The sequence below is a fragment of the Rhinoderma darwinii genome, chromosome 1 (genome assembly GCF_050947455.1).
Source record: "Rhinoderma darwinii isolate aRhiDar2 chromosome 1, aRhiDar2.hap1, whole genome shotgun sequence".
In the NCBI taxonomy this organism is placed as follows: Eukaryota; Metazoa; Chordata; class Amphibia; order Anura; family Rhinodermatidae; genus Rhinoderma; species Rhinoderma darwinii.
In genome coordinates this window covers 374907192-374932472 of record NC_134687.1, presented here as the reverse complement: position 1 = coordinate 374932472, position 25281 = coordinate 374907192, and the positions used below count along the sequence as shown (strand labels likewise).

General features: G+C 41.6%; 1 protein-coding gene across 3 annotated transcripts in view; it reads left to right on the top strand.

Moving 5' to 3' along the window:
* CEMIP2 (cell migration inducing hyaluronidase 2) overlaps positions 1-25281 on the top strand; it is a 130664-nt gene that overhangs the window by 69174 nt on the left and 36209 nt on the right. For all 3 annotated transcript variants that reach the window (XM_075828046.1, XM_075828030.1, XM_075828039.1), the window contains 6 exons: positions 1215-1420; positions 2966-3035; positions 6436-6564; positions 8747-8835; positions 20331-20462; positions 22910-22945. In XM_075828046.1, the coding sequence (XP_075684161.1) occupies positions 1215-1420; positions 2966-3035; positions 6436-6564; positions 8747-8835; positions 20331-20462; positions 22910-22945 (662 nt within the window). The remainder of the gene's footprint in view (positions 1-1214; positions 1421-2965; positions 3036-6435; positions 6565-8746; positions 8836-20330; positions 20463-22909; positions 22946-25281) is intronic.

Here is a 25281-nt window from a genome sequence, read left to right as displayed (position 1 = left end):
CACAGCTCCTGTATGTTCCGGGAGGACGGCCGAAATGGCCGTTCTTCCCGTGACATACTATTCCGTCATGGAGCGCGAACGATGCACTTACCATGACCTAATAGTACGTCAAGGGGTTAAACTGGTCCTACATGGAGAACACGCACGCGTGTTTTTTTTTCTCAGCGGTGTGGAAGGAATGAGGCGCTTATCTCCCGCAGGAACAAAGGATTTGTTCCCTCTTCCAATTGTTAAGCCCCCATACATATGAGATTGTCACCGATCCTGTTAATATCAGCTGGTTTTGCAGACTTTTCTCCATTGTGTATGGCCAACTTAACATATATTGAAATTGATCAGAAATCTCTGCATGTAAAACCAGCCTAAGGCGTACCTAACTTTTCAGGTGACTTTTTTTTTTTTTATATGGGTGTACATGAGGAATAACACTATTTCTGGCCATTATACGACTTGTGTATGTCATTTTTTAGCAGTCTTCCCCTTTGCAGACTCTCTCATAATTGTCAGTTTTCTCTGAGCTAGTGGGTGTAGCCATACAGCTATCATGTCATCTATACACTGCACAGAGAAGAGGAAAATCCTGCTGCCATATTTTTCACATATATAAAAGCTGCAGCAGCAACATGGAGTAGATTACACAGCAGTAATGAGCAGTGTAGCTGGGATTCCAGCACTGCGGTGACCTATAATCCTTACCAGCAGCCTGTGTTTTGTCTCTGTCTGTCTCTCTCTCTCTGTCTCTCTCTTGATGTCCTATTGTTTTGTTTCTACAGCTCCTAAACAGAACAATGTATTTCAATGGAAACAAGCAACAAACTGTGTAGTCTCAGCCTGCAATTGTACTTCCTTCCATCTGTCCCCTACTTTATGCTAAAGTACATTTGAAAGGCTAGCAAGAAGTTTGGTACAGATGGAGGAGAGTATGGCTGCAGGATCAAACTATACATAGTTTGTTTGTTCTGTTAACGTGGAAATACATTGTTTTGTTTCTACAGCTCCTAATCAGAACAATTAAGACCTATCGCAAAGTTGCTTAATTTTTCCATTTTAGACGCATTGGGACATTAGGTGATATGCCATTTTGCTTACCGTTCAGGGATGTTGGGGTTAATTTGTTTCTCCGCCTGTGTTTTATGCAAATTTTGTTGCCCCGCAAACTTTTTATCTGTATTGTCCTGCAACCTAATCTACTGACATTTTCTGATTTTGTATAGATAAAAGACACCATTGGTTATGACACACTGGGGCACTGTTTCTTTCTGGAAGATGGTATAGAACAAAGGAACACTTTGTTTCACAACCTTGGACTTGTTACCAAGCCTGGTACTTTATTACCCACAGACCGTAATAATACCATGTGTACCGCTATGAGGGATAATGTATATGGAAACTACGTTCCTAATCCTTACACTGACTGCATGTAAGTATTTGTCTGTGCAGTAACAGATTTTCAGGTCAACTTGTAACATTTTGGAATGTGGAGAAACAATTGATAGAGAAAAACCTGACTAAATCCTTACTTCAGCGTTAGAAACGTTAAACGCTCTGGACACCTTTTGTACTGTTTTTTGTTTTTTTTTGTTTTTGTTTTTTCTTTTTCTTGTTCATTTGCTTCCTAAATGCAAAATTGAGCAACTTTCTCATTAAGAAAAATAAAAACAATAATAAAAAATAGCACACTACTATTTTGTTTCTGTTGAGTTTATGCAACTATTACATAGCCGGCTGTGGTGTTGCTTCTGACATAAATGCGGACAGCACACTGGTCCAGGCTGCTGTTTGTTAAGGGCTGACGTCATGCGCCTGCTTTCTCTGCTGTAGCCCTCCCCCTCTGAGTAGCACAGTGTAAGGTCAGTAGGAGAATACCAGCAGAGAGGAGGTTGTACACAGCATAGCAGGCTGTATCAGGGTGTAGAGAGGGAAGAGAACGCACATAGCAGGGTCTGCAGTGGGAAGGGGGCGGTAACACACTCTGGCAGCATCAGTACAGGGGAGAGGAGATCCTACAAGGGGAAAGAAGTACAGGAATGAAGCTGTGCTAGTACATAAGAGATAGTGAAGGCAGCAGCATTCTGGATTTACAGAACTCACATCCAGCATGTATTACTGGGAGGGACACATAAGCCAAGTCTGAAACTAGGAGCAGGTTGCAAACTGCAGATCAGGGGAGGGCTTAATAGGATTACATATATGGCAGATGTGAGAGGCCTTTGTTAGGCCCCTGTTGCCATGGCAAACCATCGGCACCCTGTGATCGTGAACCTCTTCCTGTAAAACCTCTTAGGTGCTGCGGTCGCTATTACCTGCAGCATCTAAGGCAAACAACTGAAATCGTAGTTCTCTGAACCTAACCATTGCAATAGGGTGTCAGCTGACAGCCATTGTGGGTTGCGCTGGCATAGCTCCTTTCCCTGCACTACCCCACACCATAATAGTATGGCGTAGTGAGGGATGTTTTGGCTTGATACACCGTACTTTTACGCTGTGGGATTGGGTTAAATATTTTAAAATCCGCTGGCCATAACTTAATTGGAATGTGTTATTTTGTTTTTTAAAATAAATGGGTTTCCTATCCACTTTGGTTGGATGATGAGCGTGTGATTCAGCCACTTAGAACTGTAGAAATGCAAGGAAAAAAGTTAGAGGTCCAGCACACAATATGATGTGAAAAAATACAAAACTGTTTAAGTCCAAATTAAAATCAGAAATTAAAAAATCCCGGGAGAGAACGCCTACGCGTTTCGAACTTTTCAGTTCTTAATCATTATGATTAAGAAAGGTAATAAACAATGTGTTCATTAATTTGGTTTCAACTCACATATATAATGTTGATTTTATAGATCTACATAATAAATATTGCCTGTATTATAAAAATGGGAATAACGTCAAAAGTTTATTTTTATACATTGCTTGTAGCATTTATTTCTAACTTCTTTTTATTGCTTTAAATTTTTCTTATATTTAGGGCAGTATCAACGTTCTGGATTGCAAATCCCAACAATAACCTTATAAGTAACGCAGCGGCTGGCTCTCAGGCAAGTTTCAAAATCTGAGTATCTGCAGTAAATGTAACATTCCGACGTTTATTCGTCTAATAGAAATAAGCAAATCTCAATCAGATTTTCAACCAGAATTATTCCTTTTATCCCATAATTGCCATAAGATGCAAAGTCCCTTTTTATGTGTTTTGGAATGTCTCAATATCTTCTTCCAGTCTAAGGAATCAGAAGCTGCAGGCTGTCTCTGGGGGAAAATGTTGTTCTAGTGTCAACATGACAACACCTGCTGTTTGTGTGCTTTGGTAGCATAGTGTTCTATTGAAATATAGCTTTCAGTCTTCCAGACTGGGAAAAAAAAATTATTTGTTGAAATTGCCAAAACATTAGGACCCAGAAGACACTGAAATCGAAACTCCTCCTGTAGTAGGCCTGTTACTTTAGAAAGGATCTACGCTCTTGTAGTGTGTTCCCTAGGCTACATTCACACGAGCGTGTCTGATTTGCGTGCGCAAAAACAGACTGTATTTCCTGCATTTCATGTCCGTGCACCATCAGGGTGCGTTCCGTGTCGCATCCGTTTTTCACATCCGTGATTATCCTCGGCAAGCAATTCCTTTTTATCAACTGATGCGTGAAACATGGACGTCGTTTTTCACGCACCCATAGACTTCAATGGCTGACAAGGCCTGCAAAAACAGACCAATGCAGTGAATTTCACGCAACAGACACACGCTGCGTGAAAAATCACACATTTCTGAATACCCCCTTTGATTTGCATGGGTCCGTGCGCTGTGAGTGATTTCAACAGACCGCACACGGACGAGGAACATGCTCGTCTGAATGAGCCCTAACTCTTCTCACCAGTTATCAAAGCAGGCCTACCACCTCCCTAGTAGTCACAACAGTCCACCTCCCTAGTAGTCACTACTATTTCTTAAAGTTTTTCACATAGTAAAGACTTTTTTTTAATTTATTTTTTGACATCCACTCCCTTTGTGTTCATTATATCCTTAAATATTTCCTTTTCCAAATACACATTAATAATTTGACAAGTTCCAGAATCTGAAACCACAATCAATGGCCCCTGTACTGATATTAATGGAGAGATAAAGGCTTCTGTGGTAACCTCCCATTAGAAATAAGTAGGTCGTGGCAGCAATTTTTTTTTTAGAGATTGTCCTAGCTGCTAGAACCCCACCACTGTGGTTGATGTTTGTCCGTGACAAAAGGACCTCGACTCTTAAGACATGCCAAGAATGTCTTGGGAAAGTTGATTCTGCACATTAAGAAAATATTATTTAAAGTTGCAAGAAAAAGTAAACCCTATGGAATTACCTGGATTTCTGCATTGATTACTAATAAAATGTGGTCTGATTGTTATCAAAGTTAAAATTATAGACAAACACAATCTAACTAAACTAATAACACGCAAACCGTTGCATTGAGCACATTGAGTAAATAGCCACAGTTCAGCGATGTAAAGTAAGTGAACCTCTGTGTTAATGACCTCCCCAGGAGCTAACTGGCAAAAGGTGTTGCTAGTAAGGAGATATATTGAAAGTGTGGGTTTCACAGGTGTGCTTTACCCATTAACCAGTTCAGGACCGGGCTATTTTGAGCCTTCAGGACCAGACACCGTTTAGCCATTTTTAGCACGTGTTCGTTAAATGCCTAATTTTTTTATTTGTTGCGCTAACGACGTGATTTTTGTGATGGTTTTTTCCGTAGGCAATGCAGGTTTCTTTTTTTCATTATCATTTTTATACACATCCTTTTTGCTGTTTTAGAATTTTTATTCTTAAAGTTTGAAAATAATAGTAAAAAAATAAGCTTCTTTACGTTTCAGCTATTTATTTATTTTTTTGGTAATATAGTTTTACCCTAAAATAGACCTTTTATTTGTGATCGTCATTGTCTACTGTAAATTGTAATATATTACATGTCTGTATTAGGGTAATTGCGTCCGGGCTAGCGTTACAACAATGATTGGCCGGGGAGGGGAACGTTTATTTATTATTATTTTTTTTTGCACTTTACTTTATTATTTTTTTATTACTATGGTCTGTCCCTCAAAGGTCAAAAAAGACCTTTGGGGAACTTTTTATATATATTTTTTTTCTTTCTTTTACACCATGTTTTTCCACTGTAACTGGATCTGCACAGCAGCCCCAGTTACAGGGGAAATCAGCCCTCTCATAGTGACGATTGTGCTTGGTCTAGTAAGACCCAGCAGCAGTCTGTCAATAACGGCACCCGGTGATCATGTGACCAGTCACATGAACACCGGGAAGAATAGAGACAGCGGCGCAGCCGCTGCCTCTATTCCTATACACAGCGTTCATTGAGCGCTATGTACAAGTGATCAGAGAAGACAGAAGCAGCTAAAGCTGCTTCTATCCTCTCCTCAGGGTCCCCGGCAGTCACTGACAGCCGGAGACCCGACTTTCAGCTGCCCGATCGCGCGGGCAGCAAGTTAAAACCCGAGCCGTAAAAAGTCTATGGCGCGGGTTTTATACTGTGTGGGGGCCACCAAGCCATTATACTGTGTAGGGGTAATACAGGGGGGCATTATATGGTGCATAATACTGTGTGGGCACAATTAGAGGACAAAATACGGTGTCCTTGAAGGGGTTATAATATATTATATAAAATGTTATTATTATACTGTATGGGGGGCACTAAATTGCATTATACTGTGTGGGGGCACTATACAGGGCATTCTATGGGGGTCATTATATATATTTATTTTTTATGGGGCATTTTTTTTATAATGGGGTGGGGCGTCAAAGATAATTTCGCATGGGGCGCCATCTATCCTAAGGCCGGCCCTGGCTGCATGCAAGACATCTCGGAAATGCTGATGAACAGAAACTTACTTGGAGGGAGGGATGGTTCGAAATTCCTCCTCAAAGTTGTACAATCTTATTTGTAGCTACAGGAACCGTTTGGTCGGGGTGATTGCTGCTAAAGGGAGATCTACAGGTTATTAAATTAAAGGGTGCACTTTTTCTCCCTGTCCTCGGATGTTTACTCAATGTGCTCAATAATAGACATTACCAGTACAACTGTTTGTTATTAGTTTACTTACATTGTCCATAATTTGGAACTAATCTGGCCACATTTTATTAGTAATCAATGTAGAAATCCAGGGTTCACTTACTTTTCTTGCAAGTAAAAATAGGTATGACATAAGAATTTTAGAACAAAACAGAACCGTTGAAATTCTTGTTGGGTCTCTGTGTCATTCTTCTATATAACAAATAATTTTAATGATGGATGCATTGTGCCATCTGCTACCAGCCTGTTGGATAAGTGCCAAGATGCCTTGTTGTAGGTTGGCTTGGGACTGGTTTTCAAATAGATTTATTAACCGTGTTCGCTATCCTATTGTGTATGTAGATTTTCTATAGTTAATAATATATTTCTTTATTCATAGGATGCAGGGATCTGGTATGTGTTCCATAAGTCTTCAACTGGAGTATCCCACGGGCTTTATCCAGATACCAAATCTGAACTTACACCTCTTGGTATATTTTACAACAACAGGGTCCACTCTAACTTTAAGGTAACAAGTTTTTCATGCTATACCTGGCTGAATAAATTGGATACCTCATCCACTATGGTTTCCATTTTCATTGAAAAAAGTTTTAAAGCAGATACTATGTAGATTGTGAGCCCCAAAGGGGACAGTGAGTTTGGGCAAACTCTGTGCAGCGCTGCGGAATATGTTGGTGCTATATAAGTAACAGAAATAATAATATCCTATAATAGATATTGATTTAATTTCACTAAGATATACCACCATTGTCTAATTGTGACCCCTGATTATCACTAAATGCAATCCAGCTTTGTGTCCAGGCGGCCAATCATTATTGGCTGTGACTCCTGCCTATTGGACCTTGGTGGAGTGTCCTAGCAATATGCCACCATTTTCTGTGATAAGACAACGCCTTTATTCCTTTCCCTTCCAATGACGTATCTCATACCTTATCCAGGGAAGCACTTCAGTAGCCAAGGCCGTATCTGGTACTTCCATGCAACAAACGGCTCTAACGCTTCTTGGCTTTTAAAACCAGACCAAGATCACAGCTCCAGCCGCGATCTATGCTGTGCTAGTGGGCTGACGTGGGAGCTGCATAAACTTCTACCTCTTGCTTCAACCTATGTGGAAGAGCAGCGGGGGACGAGCGGACATCTTTAAGAGCGAGGAGGAGGAGGATCTGTGACTATTCTTCTGTCTCTGTATGACTGTAAATGAGGGGGTGTGATAACTTGAACGTTTATACATTTTACCCTGTCCTTATCCTGTCCATAACCAATCTTTAACATCAAGTCCGCTGTCTGCTTCTCTACCTATACCCATTACACTCTGCCGTTATAGTGAGAACCATTCTCACTAGAAAAGAATGTCTAGCACATTCCTGCTGGATGGAACAGATTTTCGTCAGTCAGAAATTATATTTTTTACCAGCTAACTGTAGTCGTAAACGATCATTGTTGCCACCAACTAGCTCCCCAAAACAATAGTCATTAGTTAACATACTGTATTGGATGAGGTTTAGGGATTTGTATTTAAGGATTAGGGTTAGAGTGTTGTATAGGGGATGGAAAATGATATACTTCTATCAACCCCAATTTAATTTGCATGCAAAAAGCGGTTAGCGCATCCCTGCGGTTTTGGCGTTTCTTTAATACACGCAACACCGAACGTGGACATGTGTGGTATTTAAAAACATCTCAATTTTTACAGATTTTTGTAGAGCACATTTTGTTTAAAAAAAAAAATGGCTGAGAGGGTTGAAATATAAATATTTTTCACATTTGCAAATGAAAGCCAAATGTTGCACGGCCTAAATTTCAGCGTTTTTGAAAGCGCAAGCTCTTGTTGACGTACATTTGTTTTGGCATGTTGGAACGTGCCACACCTTGATCTATTTTTTACATTGTTTCTGTGTGCAGAGGCCCCGGTTTAGATGCGAGTTTTAGGTACAAACCTAAGATTTACTTCCTGTTTGTCACAAATTTGCTTGAAGGTGGACATGACTGGAAACGGTTTAGGATCAAACTTTACACTCCTTTTTTGGAGTTTTTTTATTTTAAAGACGTGAGCGTATATGTAGACATGTGTGATATATGCAAACTTTGCAAACCTTGACTAAAAAGATGATTCCAGCTGACCCTTTATGCACAAGAGTCCTTCCAAAAAAAAATATAAAAAAAAAATTCAGATGCTTTTTTTTAAATTCACGGTGTAGAACATAAAAGCATGAATGTGGTCATGGCTGTAAACTACTAGGTAGGACTATTACATTCTTTACTTCTGGTGATATGCGCATGTAGACATGAAGTTTTATTCATTGTTTACTAAAAATGTATCGGTGCATGTGTATATACAGTGCTTGGTGGCATTTTGACAATGTGCCAGGTGTCTATTTTCTGAAAATATATGGGTATGGGGGATTAGTATGATTTCCTATTTTATAATTCAGGTTTTAATTCTACATGTCAAAACCATGAAAATTGTCCCAGCTACCAGAGGTGGAAAATGTCCAAAACCCCTAACCGCGAAACTAATATTCTAGTTCGAAATGACGCATCATCTGAATGTGTTTTATATTTTCTATCCATTTTATAAAGTAGATCAAATACAATCTAACATAGTAAAGAGAATGAGCCCTGACTTTTTTCTTCTTTTTTTTTTTTCTTTTTTCAATTAAAGATTCTTTTTTTTTTCCCCTGTTTTTTAGGCAGGCTTGTTTATTGATAAAGGTGTGAAAACCACGAATGCAAGTGCCGAAGACCCAAGAGAATATCTATGTTTGGATAATAATGCCAGGTGATATTTACTTTTATCTTCTAATACTTGGTTATATCTGTAATAGATATCTAAAGGTTCTCTTGGATTAAATCCAAGGTGTTAAAAAAATAAATGAAAGTTGGAGCAATGCAAAATGCCCCATTTTTAAACATACATTATTTTAAAGTTATTGCCCAACTTCTAACACCATATTTAATTCATTAAATACATTTTATAAGCGGTTGAGTTCCATTTTTCTCCTCCAGAACTCCAAATCCCCTGCATAGTCACACTGGTAATAAAATTCTGGCTGCCTACAGTCACCACTAGAGGGAGTTTAGGAGCATATATACTCCTGTTTTATTGAACTTATTCATGCAGTAAGCTCTTAGACTGCCTGCAGTTGTCGCTAAGGGGAATCAGAATTGGCAATGTATAGGGATATGGAGCTTTGTATCTGAAAAATAACCTAAATCAGCACTTAGCAAAGGGTGGATGTACAGTGTAGATTGTGGTTCCTGATAGTTTTGTTCACTTCTGCCCTCTGTACATCAATTGGCTGTAATGCTCTACATAGGTATCCTATGATGCATTTTAAATTTTGCACTAAAAGGTCTAAAGCAATATCGGCTGTGCATGGCATCTGAATTATTATCTCTATCCAGAAAGAGTATTGTTTATACCTTCTACATAGGCCAATATAATGACATCTAAAATCACGTAGTGTTCCTTGCTATTAAAGGGTAACTAAATTTTCAGAAAACTTCTGACATGTCATAGTGACATCTAAGAAGTTTTCTTCGGTAGGGGTCCGAGCACTGAGACCCCACCGATCGCTAAAACGAAGCGGCAGAAGCGCTCGGGTGACCCGCTTAGTTTATCAGCTTTTCTCGGAAAGCCGAGCAGTTGGTGTACGGGCTAGTAGACTTTCCGAGAAAAAACGATCAGAAACCAAGCGGCTCCGCGCTCACCCGAGCGTTTCTGCCGCTTCGTTTTAGCAATTGATGGGGGATGACGTGCTCAGGCCCCCACCGATCAAAACTTCTGACATGTCACTATGACATGTCAGAAGTTTTTGAAAGTTTAGTTACCCTTTAACCCCTTCGCGCTCAGCGACGTACTCTTCCATCGCGCTAAGTGCATCGTTCGCGCTCCGCGCCGGAATAGTATGTCCAGGGGAAAATGCATCGCCATTTTTCCACGACGTTTCATCGAGCTGTGATGCCTGCTGTTTCTGACAGCAGGCTATCACAGCTCAGTGTGCAGGGACCAATCATAGTGGTTCCGCCTTCACGATCGCTGCTATTGCTGAGTTAGTGACTACTGACCAATAGCAGCGATCGCATACGTACTTTCATTCTCTGACCTCAGATCCTGCCGCACTTGCTCTCTGTTGGAGTTGGTTAGTCGAAGAGAGCGGTTGTGGAGAGAGTCAGAGCAGAGCAGTTAAAAAATAACAAATATAAATATTTTTTTTTTTTGCTTTAACCAACTTGTATCCACTTCCCACTCCTGTCCTTGTGTTCCCCTTGTCACCCACGGTTTTGGTCAGTGATCTCTATCACTGACCACTTTTGAGTCTTCAGGGTCACATTTCCCTGGTCCCTGAGGATTATTTTTAATATTTATTTTTTTTTCTTTATAAAATATAATCGAAAAAAAAAAAAATCAGTTTGGAAAGTCAGCAGATAGTTTAGTATTAGGGTTAGTTAGTGTCGGGGAACCGTCAGGTATAGCGTCAGGGAATTTAGCATCAGGAATCAGTCACAGTTAGTTAGGTTTAGCGTTAGGGATCCATCACTGTAGTTAGGTTTTGCGTCGGAAGGTCACATAAAATCAGTTGTTTGCGCCAGGAAAGCTCGGAATAATCTAGATGGGTTTAGTGTCAGGCACCCGTCACCGTAGTTAGGTTTAGCGTCAGGAAATCTTGGAATAATCTAGTTAGGTTTAGTGTCAGGGAATCGTCGCCGTAGTTAGGTTTAGTGTCGGGGAAGTTCACATAAAATGTAGTTAGGTTTAGTGTCAGGAACCATTGCCCTAGTTAGGTTTAGTCTCCGGGAAGTCCACTCGTTCTATAAAAACGAAAAAAATATATCAATTTTTTTTTTTTTTTCGATATTTAGTTCTCTGCAACATCACATCTAGTATTCGGGTTTGTTAGTCAGGGAATCGTTCTGTAAAAACAAAAAATGTTTTAGGTAGCAGTATATTGCTTCTACTAGTGCTAATAAAAGTACTGTTCAAAAGAACACATTTTGCATGTGTCTAAGCACACAATTTACACGTGACAGATAAAAATCTTTCTCTTGAAGAGGCCTATGCGTTTCTTGCCTCTGACACGGACTCGTCAGATGGCGAGACTTTCTTTTATTTATCAACCTCCTCATCCAGTGATGGAGGAGGGACCCCCTAGGAGACGCCCCAGGACCTCCACCACAGTTGAAATCCCTGAGAGAAGTGACCCCGCAACAGTTGAAACCTCCGAGCGAAGTGACCCCATTTGCACCACCACACCAGACAATTACGAGCCCCAAATCCCTGAGTACACGGGCAGCCCAGTGATAAAATTTAATACGGCAGTGCTCAGTGAGATGGACTTCTTCAAGTTCTTTTTCACGGACGAATTTATAGAGCTTATGGTGTCACAGACAAATTTATATGCCCAACAGTATATCACTAAGAACCCCCACATCATTTTATGCCCAATCCCACAGGTGGACTCCTGTAGACACAGCAGAGTTGGGCAAGTTCTGGGGACTGCTCTTGAACATGGGGCTTCTGAAAAAGCCGTCCATTAGGACCTACTAGAGTACAGACCTGTTGTACCACACCCCGCTGTACCGCATGGCCATGTCCAGGATGCGTTATGAGGCAATACTTTTGCTTCTTACATTTTGTTGATAATGAGTAGTGCCCACCCAGAGATGACCCCAGTTTTGACCGTTTGTGTAAACTGAGACCCCTATTAGACCATTTCAGTGACCGGTTTGCCCCCCGAGAATTGTATTTATATTGAGGAGTCCCTGGTACATTTTAAAGGGAGGCTTCAATTCCGCCAGTACCTGCCGAGTAAGAGGGCAAGGTGTGGCGTGAAGATTTATAAGCTGTGCGAGAGTGCATCATGGTATACTTACAAATTTAGGATATATGAAGGGAAGGACACCAGTATTCAGCCCCCAGAATGCCCCCCCCCCCCCTTACTGGGAATTAACGCAAAAATTGTGTGGGATTTTGTGCACCCACTCCTGGACCAGGGTTACCACCTCTACCTGGATAATTTTTATACCAGCGTCCCGCTCTTCAAGTGCCTCGCTCCCAGAAGTACTGCAGCATGCGGCACTGCTAGATGAAATCTGAGAGGCCTCCCTAAGACTCTGCTTGGGCAAACACTCAGAAGGGGTGAGAGTTGGGCACAATCTAGCAGCAACATATTGTGTGTCAAGTACAATAGAGATGTCCTTGTATTGACAACAATACATGGCCACACCAGTACACATGTACCTGTACGAGGTACCAGTACAGAGACTGCATCCTGGGCTACAGTAGGTACATGGGAGGGGTGGACTTGTCAGATCAAGTCCTGAAGCCCTACAGTGCCATGCGGAAATCGAGGGTGTGGTATAAGAAGCTGGCCCTTCACGTCATACAGATGGCATTGTACAATGCGTACGTGCTACGTCGATGTGCAGGCCAGACGGGAACTTTCCTTGAATTTCAAGAGGTGGTTATCAAGAACCTAATCTTTAGGGACCAAGAAGGGGGAGCACCCAGTACTTCTGGAAGCGAGGCCACATGCATCGTACCAGGGCAACACTTTCCAGGAGAAGTTCCCCAAACTGGCAAGAAGGGAAAAAGTCAAGAGGTGCAGAGTATGCTCAAAGAGGGGGATAAGGAAGGACACAATATACCAATGCGACACGTGTCCTGAAAAACCAGGGCTCTGTATGAAAGATTGTTTTAGAATTTATCATACATCCCTTGATTTTAAATTTACCCTGATGCACTGCGCACAGCTTATCCCCCTCATCTTTCCCTTCTGAGCCCTGCCGTGTGCCCAGGCAGCAGGTAAAAACCAAATGTAGAGTATTGCTGTACCCAGGAGAACCCACATTATAGTTTATGGGGTGTATATCTCCGGTGGCACATGCTGGGCACAATATATCGGACACTGAAATGGCATAGATATATAGAAAATTGCAAATCTCACTCTGCACCATCTGCTGCGCATTATCTTTTACACAATACTGGTGGGGTCAAAATGCTCACAACACTTCTAGATGAATGTCTTAAGGGGTGTAGTTTTTAAAATGGGGTCACTTCTCGGGGGTTTCAACTGTACTGGTACCTCAGGGGCTTCTGCATACATGACTTAGCACCAGAAAAGCTCCAGTAGGCCAAATGGTGGTCCTTTCCTTCGGAGCCCTCCCATGGGCCCAAATGGCAGTTTATCACCACAAATGGGGTATTGCCGCATTCAGGAGGAATCGGGCAATAAAATGGGGTATTTTATTCCTTGTGAAAATAAGACATTTTGACCCAAAATTACATCTTATTGGAAAGAATTCCATTTTTTTTAAATTCACAGCCCAATTCAAATAAATTCTGTGAAAAAACTGTGGGGTCTAAATGGTCACAACACCCATAAATGAATTCCTTGAGGGATGTAGTCTCCTAAATGGGTTCACTTTTGGGGGATTCCTACTGTTTTGGCACCTCAACACCTCTTCAAACCTGGCATGCTGCCTAAAATATATTCTAATAAAAAAGAGGCCCCAAAATGCACTAGGTGTTTCTTTGCTTCTGGGGCTTGTGTTTTTAGTCCACGAGCGCACTAGAGCCACATGTGGGACATTTCAAAAACTGCAGAATCTGGACAATACATATTTAGTAGTGTTTCTCTGGTAAAACCTTCTGTGCTACAGAAAAAAAAATAGAATAAAATTGAAATTCAGCAAAAAAAATGACATTTGCAAATTTCACCTCCACTTTGCTTTAATTCCTGTGAAATGCCTAAAGGGTTAAATAAACTTTCTAAATGCTGTTTTGAATACTTTGAGGGGTCTAGTTTTTAAAATAGGGTGTTTTATCGGGGTTTCTAATACATAGGCCCCTCAAAGCCACTTCAGAACTGAACAGGTACCTTAAAAAAAAGGCTTTTGAAATTTTCTTAAAAATGAGAAATTGCGGTTTATGTTTTAAGCCTTGTAACGTCCAAGAAAAATAAGTGTTCAAAAAAACGATGCAAATCTAAAGTAGACATATGGGAAATGTGAACTAGTAACTATTTTGGGTGGTATAACCATCTGTTTTACAAGCATATGCATTTAAAGAGGCTCTGTCACCAGATTTTGCAACCCCTATCTGCTATTGCAGCAGATCGGCGCTGCAATGTAGATTACAGTAACGTTTTTATTTTTAAAAAACGAGCATTTTTGGCCAAGTTATGGCCATTTTCGTATTTATGCAAATGAGGCTTGCAAAAGTACAACTGGGCGTGTTGAAAAGTAAAAGTACAACTGGGCGTGTATTATGTGCGTACATCGGGGCGTTTTTACTTCTTTTACTAGCTGGGCGTTCTGATGAGAAGTATCATCCACTTCTCTTCAGAACGCCCAGCTTCTGGCAGTGCAGATCTGTGACGTCACTCACAGGTCCTGCATCGTGTCGGCACCAGAGGCTACAGATGATTCTGCAGCAGCATCGGCGTTTGCAGGTAAGTCGATGTAGCTACTTACCTGCAAATGCTGATGCTGCTGCAGAATCAACTGTAGCCTCTGGTGCCGACACGATGCAGGACCTGTGAGTGACGTCACAGTGCTGCACTGCCAGAAGCTGGGCGTTCTGAAGAGAAGTGGATGATACTTCTCATCAGAAAGCCCAGCTAGTAAAAGTAGTAAACACGCCCCGATGTACGCACATAATACACGCCCACTTGGACTTTTACTTTTCAACACGCCCAGTTGTACTTTTGCAAGCCTCATTTGCATAAATACGAAAATGGTCATAACTTGGCCAAAAATGCTCGTTTTTTAAAAATAAAAACGTTACTGTAATCTACATTGCAGCGCCGATCTGCTGCAATAGCAGATAGGGGCTGCAAAATCTGGTGACAGAGCCTCTTTAAATTCAGAAAATGTTTTCTAAATTTTCTCTAAATTTTGAAATTTTTCACAAATAAACACTGAATATATAGACCAAATTTTACCACTAACATAAAGCCCAATGTCTCACGAGAAAACAATCTCAGAATCGCTTGGATAGGTTTAAGCATTCTGAAGTTATTACCACATAAAGTGAAATATGTCCGATTTCAAAAAATGGGCTCTGAGCCTTAAGGCCCAAACTAGGCTGCATCCTTAAGGGGTTAAAGGAGACCTACTAGAAAGATCATTTAAAAAAGACCATTAGCACACACTAAAGATTATAAATATTACATTTTTTTCATTGTGCTGAGAAATGTTCAATGCCTGAAGAGTGATTCTGATGTCCTTTGCTGTTCTTATTTCTGTTAGGGTCATTGAGATTGGCTATGGATCCAAATAAAACAAAACCTAGTGGCAATATGCGTCTAAGGCCACTTTCACACATCAGTATTTTGGTCAATATTTTACATCACTGTTTTTGTTCCGCTCCTGGTTTTGGCTTATAAATAAGGAAAAGTATAATGGAAAGATCTGCACCGCACCTGTGTTTTGGACCCACTCCTGGGTCTAGCTTACAATACTGACCTGTGTAAAGGTGGCCTAAATGTGAGGATATCCATGTATTTGATCATTTGGATCCACACATGGTCTTTAGGCCTCCCCAACATGTGACAAACACTAGAAGACGACACATTGTCATCAGAATCTCATGGAAGCATATAGTGATAACATTTTTCATGTACAATAATGGGCCTCATTGATTTTCTCCTAGTTGATCTCCTTGGCATGTTTCCAACATTGTAATCGTGAAACCAGAGTAGAAAAGAATGTGAACAGTGGCATAAAATGGTCTTTCAGTAGACCGAGTTAGAATAGCAAGCCACAGAGATCAAACCGATTTTTAGGAATATTCTACATTCATGATCTGTCTGTGAATAAAAGCTGGGCTGCTCTTTGATCTAGGAGCTGAACACGACGAGGGCCAGTCAATGAGCCATGTGTAGTAACGCACTTCCTCCTCTTCTCCGCCTGTACGGATATTGTATACATTATATTGTGTTTGGGATGAATGTGTCGCTCATCCGTTGTACTGCATATATTAATGGGAAGATAAAGTAGCCATTTACTCACAGGAGCGTTTTACATTCCGGCAATGTGACTATTATATTCTCATTTTATACAGTTTCTACATCAAAGTCTTTTCATCTCATTCCTCAGGGTGGTGGCATGTTTATCATGAGCATTTTTCTTTTCTTTTGGGAGCCTATTCCTAGCACTCGGTGCCTTTGGCAAAGTTCTACTTCCTGAACTTTCCGCCCTATTTTCATGCTGACGTTCTATTTCTTCAGTGTACTCCCATCCTGAGGGTTGATGAATTTCTCTAAACTTTTATTTTACCCTCTGTCGGCTGTGTTTTATTAGAATATACTGTATGTGTACAACTAGAACTCAACTCAAAAAAAAAAGTTTTATTTAAATAAAGGTTAAGCATTAGGAAATCTTCACAATTTTCAATATCTTTGCTTGCTGTTAGTGAGAGAAACAACCAGTGGCTGGTAACTTCAGCTGGCCTAGTCATGCTTACAGCTGGAGGTTTGCTGCAATATATCCAGCCAGGCAATGCTGTGTGAACCAAATACAACTATCTAGGTAACCATTATTATATTGAAGTCCATGTCTGTATAGGTTTTCAGCCTCTGGGTGTAAACAATAATGTTTCCATTCACTGCTACCAAGCAAAGATCTTGAAAATGGTGAGGAATTATAGTATATTAGAAATTTGCTTTTTATTATACAATGATTTAAGCTTTATTTACAAATATTTGCAAACATTTTTTAAACATGTAATACACGATGCGGAATTGCCACGTTTTTCCGGACAGAATTTCGGTTGGAAAAAATGCAGCAGAATACAGTAGCAGCATATTGGATGAGATTTAACAAATCTCATCCACGTGCTGCGTAAAATTTCTGAGCCGAAATTGACCTGCGGTGCGTATTTTTCGGACCGCAGCATGTCAATTCCTGCTACGGAAAGTGTGCAGAATTGCTGCCTTTTTCAGAGGAGACGTCTCCATCTAGTAACATTGGGGAAAATGCAATTTACGCACCATTTTCTGCCGCAAAAACCACAGGAAATGATGCGTTTTTGCCGAAAGCATTTGACTTTCAGCAGAATTGCTGCAGATCTTTTCTGCAGCAATTCCGTTGTGTGTGGACAAGCCCTTAGGCTGTATTCACATGAACGGGTGTCAAATCGGCTATGAAAAATTGCAGTTTTTCATGGCCGATTTGCACCCGGGCGGGACCCTTTTTCACGGATCCCTTATAGACTTAAGTCTATTGAGGGATTTGGGAAAACAGGCAAAAATAGGACATGTTCTATTTTTTTCATGGGCCGTTTACACAGTCCGTTAAAAAACCAGCAGTGTGAACGGCCCCATAGACATGCATTGATTTTAATGCAGCCATGTGACGGCCATTAAAAAAATAAAAAGTCCGTCACGCGACCAATTAAACGTGTCGTGTGAATAAACCCTAAATGTGTATAATAATGAGGAAGGGTGGGACCACTAATCTACAGTAGGTCTGTCCTAATGATCTAGCAGCTGTACTACCCACCTCACTACATCGTGTAATAATGGGGAAGGGTGGGACCACTAATCTACAGTAGGTCTGTCCTAATGATCTAGCAGCTGTACTACCCACCTCACTACATCGTGTAATAATGGGGAAGGGAGGGACCACTAATATACAGTACGTCTGTCCTAATGATCTAGCAACTGTACTACCCACCTCACTACATCGTGTAATAATGGGGAAGGGTGGGACCACTAATCTACAGTAGGTCTGTCCTAATGATCTAGCAGCTGTACTACCTACCTCACTACATCGTGTAATAATGGGGAAGGGAGGGACCACTAATATACAGTACGTCTGTCCTAATGATCTAGCAACTGTACTACCCACCTCACTACATCGTGTAATAATGGGGAAGGGTGGGACCACTAATCTACAGTAGGTCTGTCCTCCTAATGATCTAGCAGCTGTACTACCCACCTCACTACATCGTGTAATAATGGGGAAGGGTGGGACCACTAATCTACAGTAGGTCTGTCTTAATGATCTAGCAACTGTACTACCCACCTCACTACATCGTGTAATAATGGGGAAGGGTGGGACCACTAATCTACAGTAGGTCTGTCCTAATGATCTAGCAGCTGTAGTACCCACCTCACTACATCGTGTAATAATGGGGAAGGGAGGGACCACTAATCTACAGTAGGTCTGTCCTAAAGATCTAGCAGCTGTACTACCCACCTCACTACATCGTGTAATAATGAGGAAGGGTGGGACCACTAATATACAGTAGGTCTGTCCTAATGATCTAGCAGCTGTACTACCCACCTCACTACATCGTGTAATAATGGGGAAGGGTGGGACCACTAATCTACAGTAGGTCTGTCTTAATGATCTAGCAACTGTACTACCCACCTCACTACATCGTGTAATAATGGGGAAGGGTGGGACCACTAATCTACAGTAGGTCTGTCCTAATGATCTAGCAGCTGTAGTACCCACCTCACTACATCGTGTAATAATGGGGAAGGGAGGGACCACTAATCTACAGTAGGTCTGTCCTAAAGATCTAGCAGCTGTAGTACCCACCTCACTACATCGTGTAATAATGAGGAAGGGAGGGACCACTAATATACAGTAGGTCTGTCCTAATGATCTAGCAGCTGTACTACCCACCTCACTACATCGTGTAATAATGAGGAAGGGTGGGACCACTAATCTACAGTACGTCTGTCCTAATGATCTAGCAGCTGTACTACCCACCTCACTACATCGTGTAATAATGAGGAATGGTGGTACCACTAATCTACAGTAGGTCTGTCCTCCTAATGATCTAGCAACTGTACTACCCACCTCACTACATCGTGTAATAATGGGGAAGGGTGGGACCACTAATCTACAGTAGGTCTGTCCTAATGATCTAGCAGCTGTACTACCCACCTCACTACATCGTGTAATAATGGGGAAGGGTGGGACCACTAATCTACAGTAGGTCTGTCCTAATGATCTAGCAGCTGTACTACCCACCTCACTACATCGTGTAATAATGGGGAAGGGTGGGACCACTAATCTACAGTAGGTCTGTCCTAATGATCTAGCAGCTGTACTACCCACCTCACTACATCGTGTAATAATGGGGAAGGGTGGGACCACTAATCTACAGTAGGTCTGTCCTAATGATCTAGCAGCTGTACTACCCACCTCACTACATCGTGTAATAATGGGGAAGGGTGGGACCACTAATCTACAGTAGGTCTGTCCTAATGATCTAGCAGCTGTACTACCCACCTCACTACATCGTGTAATAATGGGGAAGGGTGGGACCACTAATCTACAGTAGGTCTGTCCTAATGATCTAGCAGCTGTACTACCCACCTCACTACATCGTGTAATAATGGGGAAGGGTGGGACCACTAATCTACAGTAGGTCTGTCCTAATGATCTAGCAGCTGTACTACCCACCTCACTACATCGTGTAATAATGGGGAAGGGTGGGACCACTAATCTACAGTAGGTCTGTCCTAATGATCTAGCAGCTGTACTACCCACCTCACTACATCGTGTAATAATGGGGAAGGGTGGGACCACTAATCTACAGTAGGTCTGTCCTAATGATCTAGCAGCTGTACTACCCACCTCACTACATCGTGTAATAATGGGGAAGGGTGGGACCACTAATCTACAGTAGGTCTGTCCTAATGATCTAGCAGCTGTACTACCCACCTCACTACATCGTGTAATAATGGGGAAGGGTGGGACCACTAATCTACAGTAGGTCTGTCCTAATGATCTAGCAACTGTACTACCCACCTCACTACATCGTGTAATAATGGGGAAGGGTGGGACCACTAATCTACAGTAGGTCTGTCCTAATGATCTAGCAGCTGTACTACCCACCTCACTACATCGTGTAATAATGGGGAAGGGTGGGACCACTAATATACAGTAGGTCTGTCCTAATGATCTAGCAGCTGTACTACCCACCTCACTACATCGTGTAATAATGGGGAAGGGTGGGACCACTAATATACAGTAGGTCTGTCCTAATGATCTAGCAGCTGTACTACCCACCTCACTATGTTGTGCTGTCTTGAGATTTAGACAACTGTACTTGTTTCTACGATCACCTTGATGTAATGTAGAACAAGATGCCAGCTAGAGTTCTTTTACTATGATATATATACATATTTTTAAAAGTCTTTATCAAATAATTTTTACCAAATGAAGCAGAGCTGCAAAATTCGAAGAAATTTATTGTCCTATGCGTATTTGATGGTTGACACTGATCTTTTATTTCTGTCCGTTATGCAGATTTCGACCCCATGTTGATGCTGACCCCCTGAAGCCAAGAGTTGCTGCACTTCTTGACAGTCTCGTTTCTTTTAAAAATAATGACCACGGTGCATGGGTGAGAGGAGGGGACATTATTATAAAGAATTCAGGGTACGTATGCTTGTATACTATACCTAAATGGAGGACACCAAACAGTTCCTTAGAAAGTTCATTGTTGATGGCCTATCACAATGATGTGCGGGCTCTATCGGGAACCGAGCCTCAGGCCCAACATAAGCATGGCGCTAACGGTGGACCCGCTAAATATACAACAAAACCTATAACTAGGAGTCTGACACACAAAGAATGGGTTAAAAAATATGAAAGTTTATTGAATCAATTAAAATAAACACATGTATAAAATTTATAGAGATGAGAACCACAAGAAAAAATGGACAACCAGAACACATGTCACACAGAACAGCACTGTAAGAACAGGCTGAGCACACCTATGTTAAGTAACAGTCATAATGGTGTTCAAACAGCCAACTATGGGTCACTAAGAGGTACTGGGAGACAAATGCATCAAAAGTATATACACATTGGTGATTAATCTACACAGTATATCTAGGGCAGTAGTACATACACAGTTCCAGAGAGAACAAGTACAGCAAGTGACGGGAAATAGAAATATATCCCAATGAACTGTGCATGATATGCACATGTCTCTTACCCATGGCAAAGTGCAAGTGACTGGCGTCCACCCCGACGCGCGTTTTGGCCCGGAAGCCTTCGTCTGGGGGCCAAAACGCGCGTCGGGGTGGACGCCAGTCACTTGCACTTTGCCATGGGTAAGAGACATGTGCATATCATGCACAGTTCATTGGGATATATTTCTATTTCCCGTCACTTGCTGTACTTGTTCTCTCTGGAACTGTGTATGTACTACTGCCCTAGATATACTGTGTAGATTAATCACCAATGTGTATATACTTTTGATGCATTTGTCTCCCAGTACCTCTTAGTGACCCATAGTTGGCTGTTTGAACACCATTATGACTGTTACTTAACATAGGTGTGCTCAGCCTGTTCTTACAGTGCTGTTCTATGTGACATGTGTTCTGGTTGTCCATTTTTTCTTGTGGTTCTCATTTCTATAAATTTTATACATGTGTTTATTTTAATTGATTCAATAAACTTTCATATTTTTTAACCCATTCTTTGTGTGTCAGACTCCTAGTTATAGGTTTTGTTGTTACATATGATTGTATTTCTACAGGCATGTACAGTATGGTGAAGTGAAGTATTTGTGGTCAAGGTGGCATTACCTGAGAATACATTGATCACCCAATACCTCTAATTTGGTGATTCTGTCTTAGAGGCTCTGTCACCAGTTTTAGGCCCCATGCACACGACCGTATTTTCATCTGTCCGTAAATACAGATCCGTAATTTATCCGTATATACGAAACAGTATCTGCAAATACAGTCCATAATGCATCCGTATTTGATCCGTAAAAAAAAAAGGAGGAAGGCTGCAAATGATGTCACCAACATGTTGCATAGCAACGGTTCCGTAAATACGGACGGTTTACGAATGCACATCGGTAGCCGTCCGTGTTTACGGAAGCACCTGTAGGCTTCTATAGGACAGGTTCGATAATGTTTTCAGCATGGACATCCATCCGTAAAAATACTGAAAGGTGTCCATGGCCAATAGAAATTAATGGGGCTGTAATTACAGATGAAAAATACGATTGTGTGCATGGGGCCTCAATTCCCTATCTCCTAACTAATCTAATAGGCGCTATGATGCTGATAACTACAGTCTGCAAATAATAAACTTTTTTTAAAAACAAATCAAAGTTATGAGCATTTTTCTAAATATGTTAATGTGGCTCTAATAGCCAAATGGGTGGTGGACTCATTCTTTTCACTCTGGGCGGTGTAATGTTTTCTGTATGACGCTGTCCAATCATCATACAGCTTCTGCCCCTTCCCTGTCCAGCAGCACAGCATGATCATATAGTATATAGCTTCCATTACTGTGTATTCAACTGGCGATATCTCTGGTTCTGTCACAGCTAGAACTGAGATCCTGATGTCATATGAAAGATTCGAATCTCGTCTTTCATAAGCCACCAGAACTGTTCTAGGTGGTCCACAGCCGGAGATATGGCTATTTTGAAGTAATCCCCCTTTCCCCCAGCCTCAGTCTCTCACACTGTGTGAAGCAGCTTCATGCTGATAGGACAGCGTCTGAGACTGTGATGTAGCTCCACCTCCGGAGAATCGCTGGTGTTGACACCCACTTGTCTAGTATAGCCTCATTTGCATATTTAGAAAAAAAGCTCATAACTTTTAAAATAGTAAACTTTTTGGGACACAATCTTCACTATCATTACCAGTGTGACAGCGCCTCTTAGATTAGTTAGGAGATGGGGCATTACTAAACTAGTGACAGATCGGTAGTAGGCACGTGTGTGTAGTCTACAGTAAGTAAAGGACTATGTTAGCGATTATAGTGTATTATTACAGATAATAGATCATTCTAATAAGACCTGTTTAACGCTGCTGGCTGTAAATGCTGGTCTCTATATTTTTATTATTTCTTTGCAGATTTTCGGATAATGGAATTGGCCTCACGTTTGCTAGGTAAGTAACCATGTTTATCACACCTCCTATTATTTAATATGTATGTATAATTTTATTACACATGGTACATTTATAGAGATCCGTACAGAAGCAGATACATGCCAGTGTCCTCTGGCTGCTCACTTGTGTCTCTTCCTGCATGTCCATGAATAGGAGCAATTCAGCAGTGAGGAGCAGCTTAGTATATACTATGGCTTAGACCCATGTGGGCTCTTTGGCATGTATATTCATGGAGGGGTTTCTGTGGCTGGTACTCATAGGAGGCACTGTGGTTGTCATTGTAAATGTGAGTTTTAGTTTAAGCAATCTAAGTTTTATTGTCCCCCCTTTTGAAGTAGTACAATTTATTTTGTCATTTCATCGGTGTGGTCTCTTTTAGTTGTCTCTGATCAGAATTCTGACACCTGTCTTGTAAAATTCCAGATTCTCTTGCAGTTCTGTGCCAGATACTGGATTATCAGACTTTCGTGATACAATCTTTTTTTACAATATTCTCGTTCATAAAATTGATGTTTACATCAGTTTTTTTTAGCTTTGATGTGGTCTCCCAGAATTGATACTCTACAGTAAATAGTAATAATCACCATCATTTCATGTGTTCCTGTCATTACCCTTCTCCCACATCTACTATATCAATGATTAAAGAGGACCTGTCACTAGGTCATATAAATTTAACTGGTTGAGGCCCCATTCACACAAACGTAAAAACGGCCGTAATTACGGGCCCATAGACTTCTTATGGTCACGGGTACCTTCCCGTTTGCTTACGGGAATGTGTCCGGGCCGTTGAAAAATATAGAACATATCCTATTTCAGGCCGTAATTACGGCACAGGCAAGCCCATAGTCTATGGGGCTCCCGTAATTACGGGTGGCTACGTGTGTGCACCCGTAATTACGGGAGCGTTGCTAGGCGACGTCAGGGGATAGTCACTGTCCAGGGTGCTGAAAGAGTTAAACGATCAGTGCGGGATAGAGGGAAGAGGCTGCACTGATCGGCAGTAACTTTCAGCACCCTGGACCGTGTCTACCGCCAGACAGTGAGTAAAAAGCCGCAACAAAAAAAAGTTAATACTTACCCAGAACTCCCTGCTTCTTCCTCCAGTCCGGCCTCCTGGGATAACGTTTCAGCCCATGTGACCGCTGCAGCCAATCACAGTCTGCAGCGGTCACATGGACTGCCGCGTCATCCAGGGAGGTTAGACTGGATGTCAAAAGAGGGACGTGTCACCAAGACAACGGCTGGGGTACGTATGAACGTCTTTTTCTTTCAATCGCTGCGTTCCGCTGCAGAAACTCTGCCTGAAAGGGCTGCCCCTTCTCTCTATCCAGCACTGACGATTAGTGCAGTGCAATATAGCAGAGAAAACGGGTCCGTAAATACGGGTGACAAAGGACCCGTATTTACATCAGTATTTACGGATGGGGAAAAAATACGTTCGTGGGCATGGGGCCTTACTGACCTGAATAGCGCTGTCTCCCTGATTCTGGCGCTGTTTTTCTTATCTTTTGTTCCTGGACCCCTCTGTTCCAGAGATATGGCCCACTGTTGTGTTGGCCAACTACAGCAAATTATCATATAGAGAGCCAACAGGGCGTGAGTTACCCTCGAGCTGCCTTGTGCTGATTGGTCAGCATCAGAGGCAGGGAAGCTAGCTCCACCCTGTTTGCTAACTACATAAAATTATTATGTAGGGAGACAAAAAAAATATTGGGCCATATCTCTGTTACGGGGTGTCAAGGAAAAAAAAGAAAAACCGTGCTGGAATCAGGGAGACGGGGTCCTCTTTTTAAATTATTTTGTCAAAAAAGACTAATGTCTTGATCAGTCTATTCGATAATATTACTATCACAGAACTCAAAAGAATATAGTACGATGATGGTGCTTGTGTAAGGTGCGGCCTAGCTGGTATACAGGGATAACCAAGCTGCGCATCATCACTCTGTAGTGCAGTCGTAAATCACAGTCAAAACGGCGTCCGGGCCGTACATACTAGCACATAAAGTTTTGAAATCCAGCAAGCCAACCACTATTAGCCGCACCTACAAACAATCAAACATTACAGTCTAACGTAATATACACAGGCCAGACTGGCTAAATAATACAAACACTATACATCCCAGTGGCCGGACTGACCACTCTTCTGGAGCACCACCTAGGGGGAAAACCGCAGATATCGGCAGACAGTAGCAAATAAAGGCACAGTGCACAAATAATCACATCAAACGTGTACAATGCCCTGATACAATAGCATGTAAAGTAATGTTACCTTTAAATTTGGGGATTTCATCCTCAAACTTTTACACTTGGATTCCCCAGCTTTACAATGACCTGGT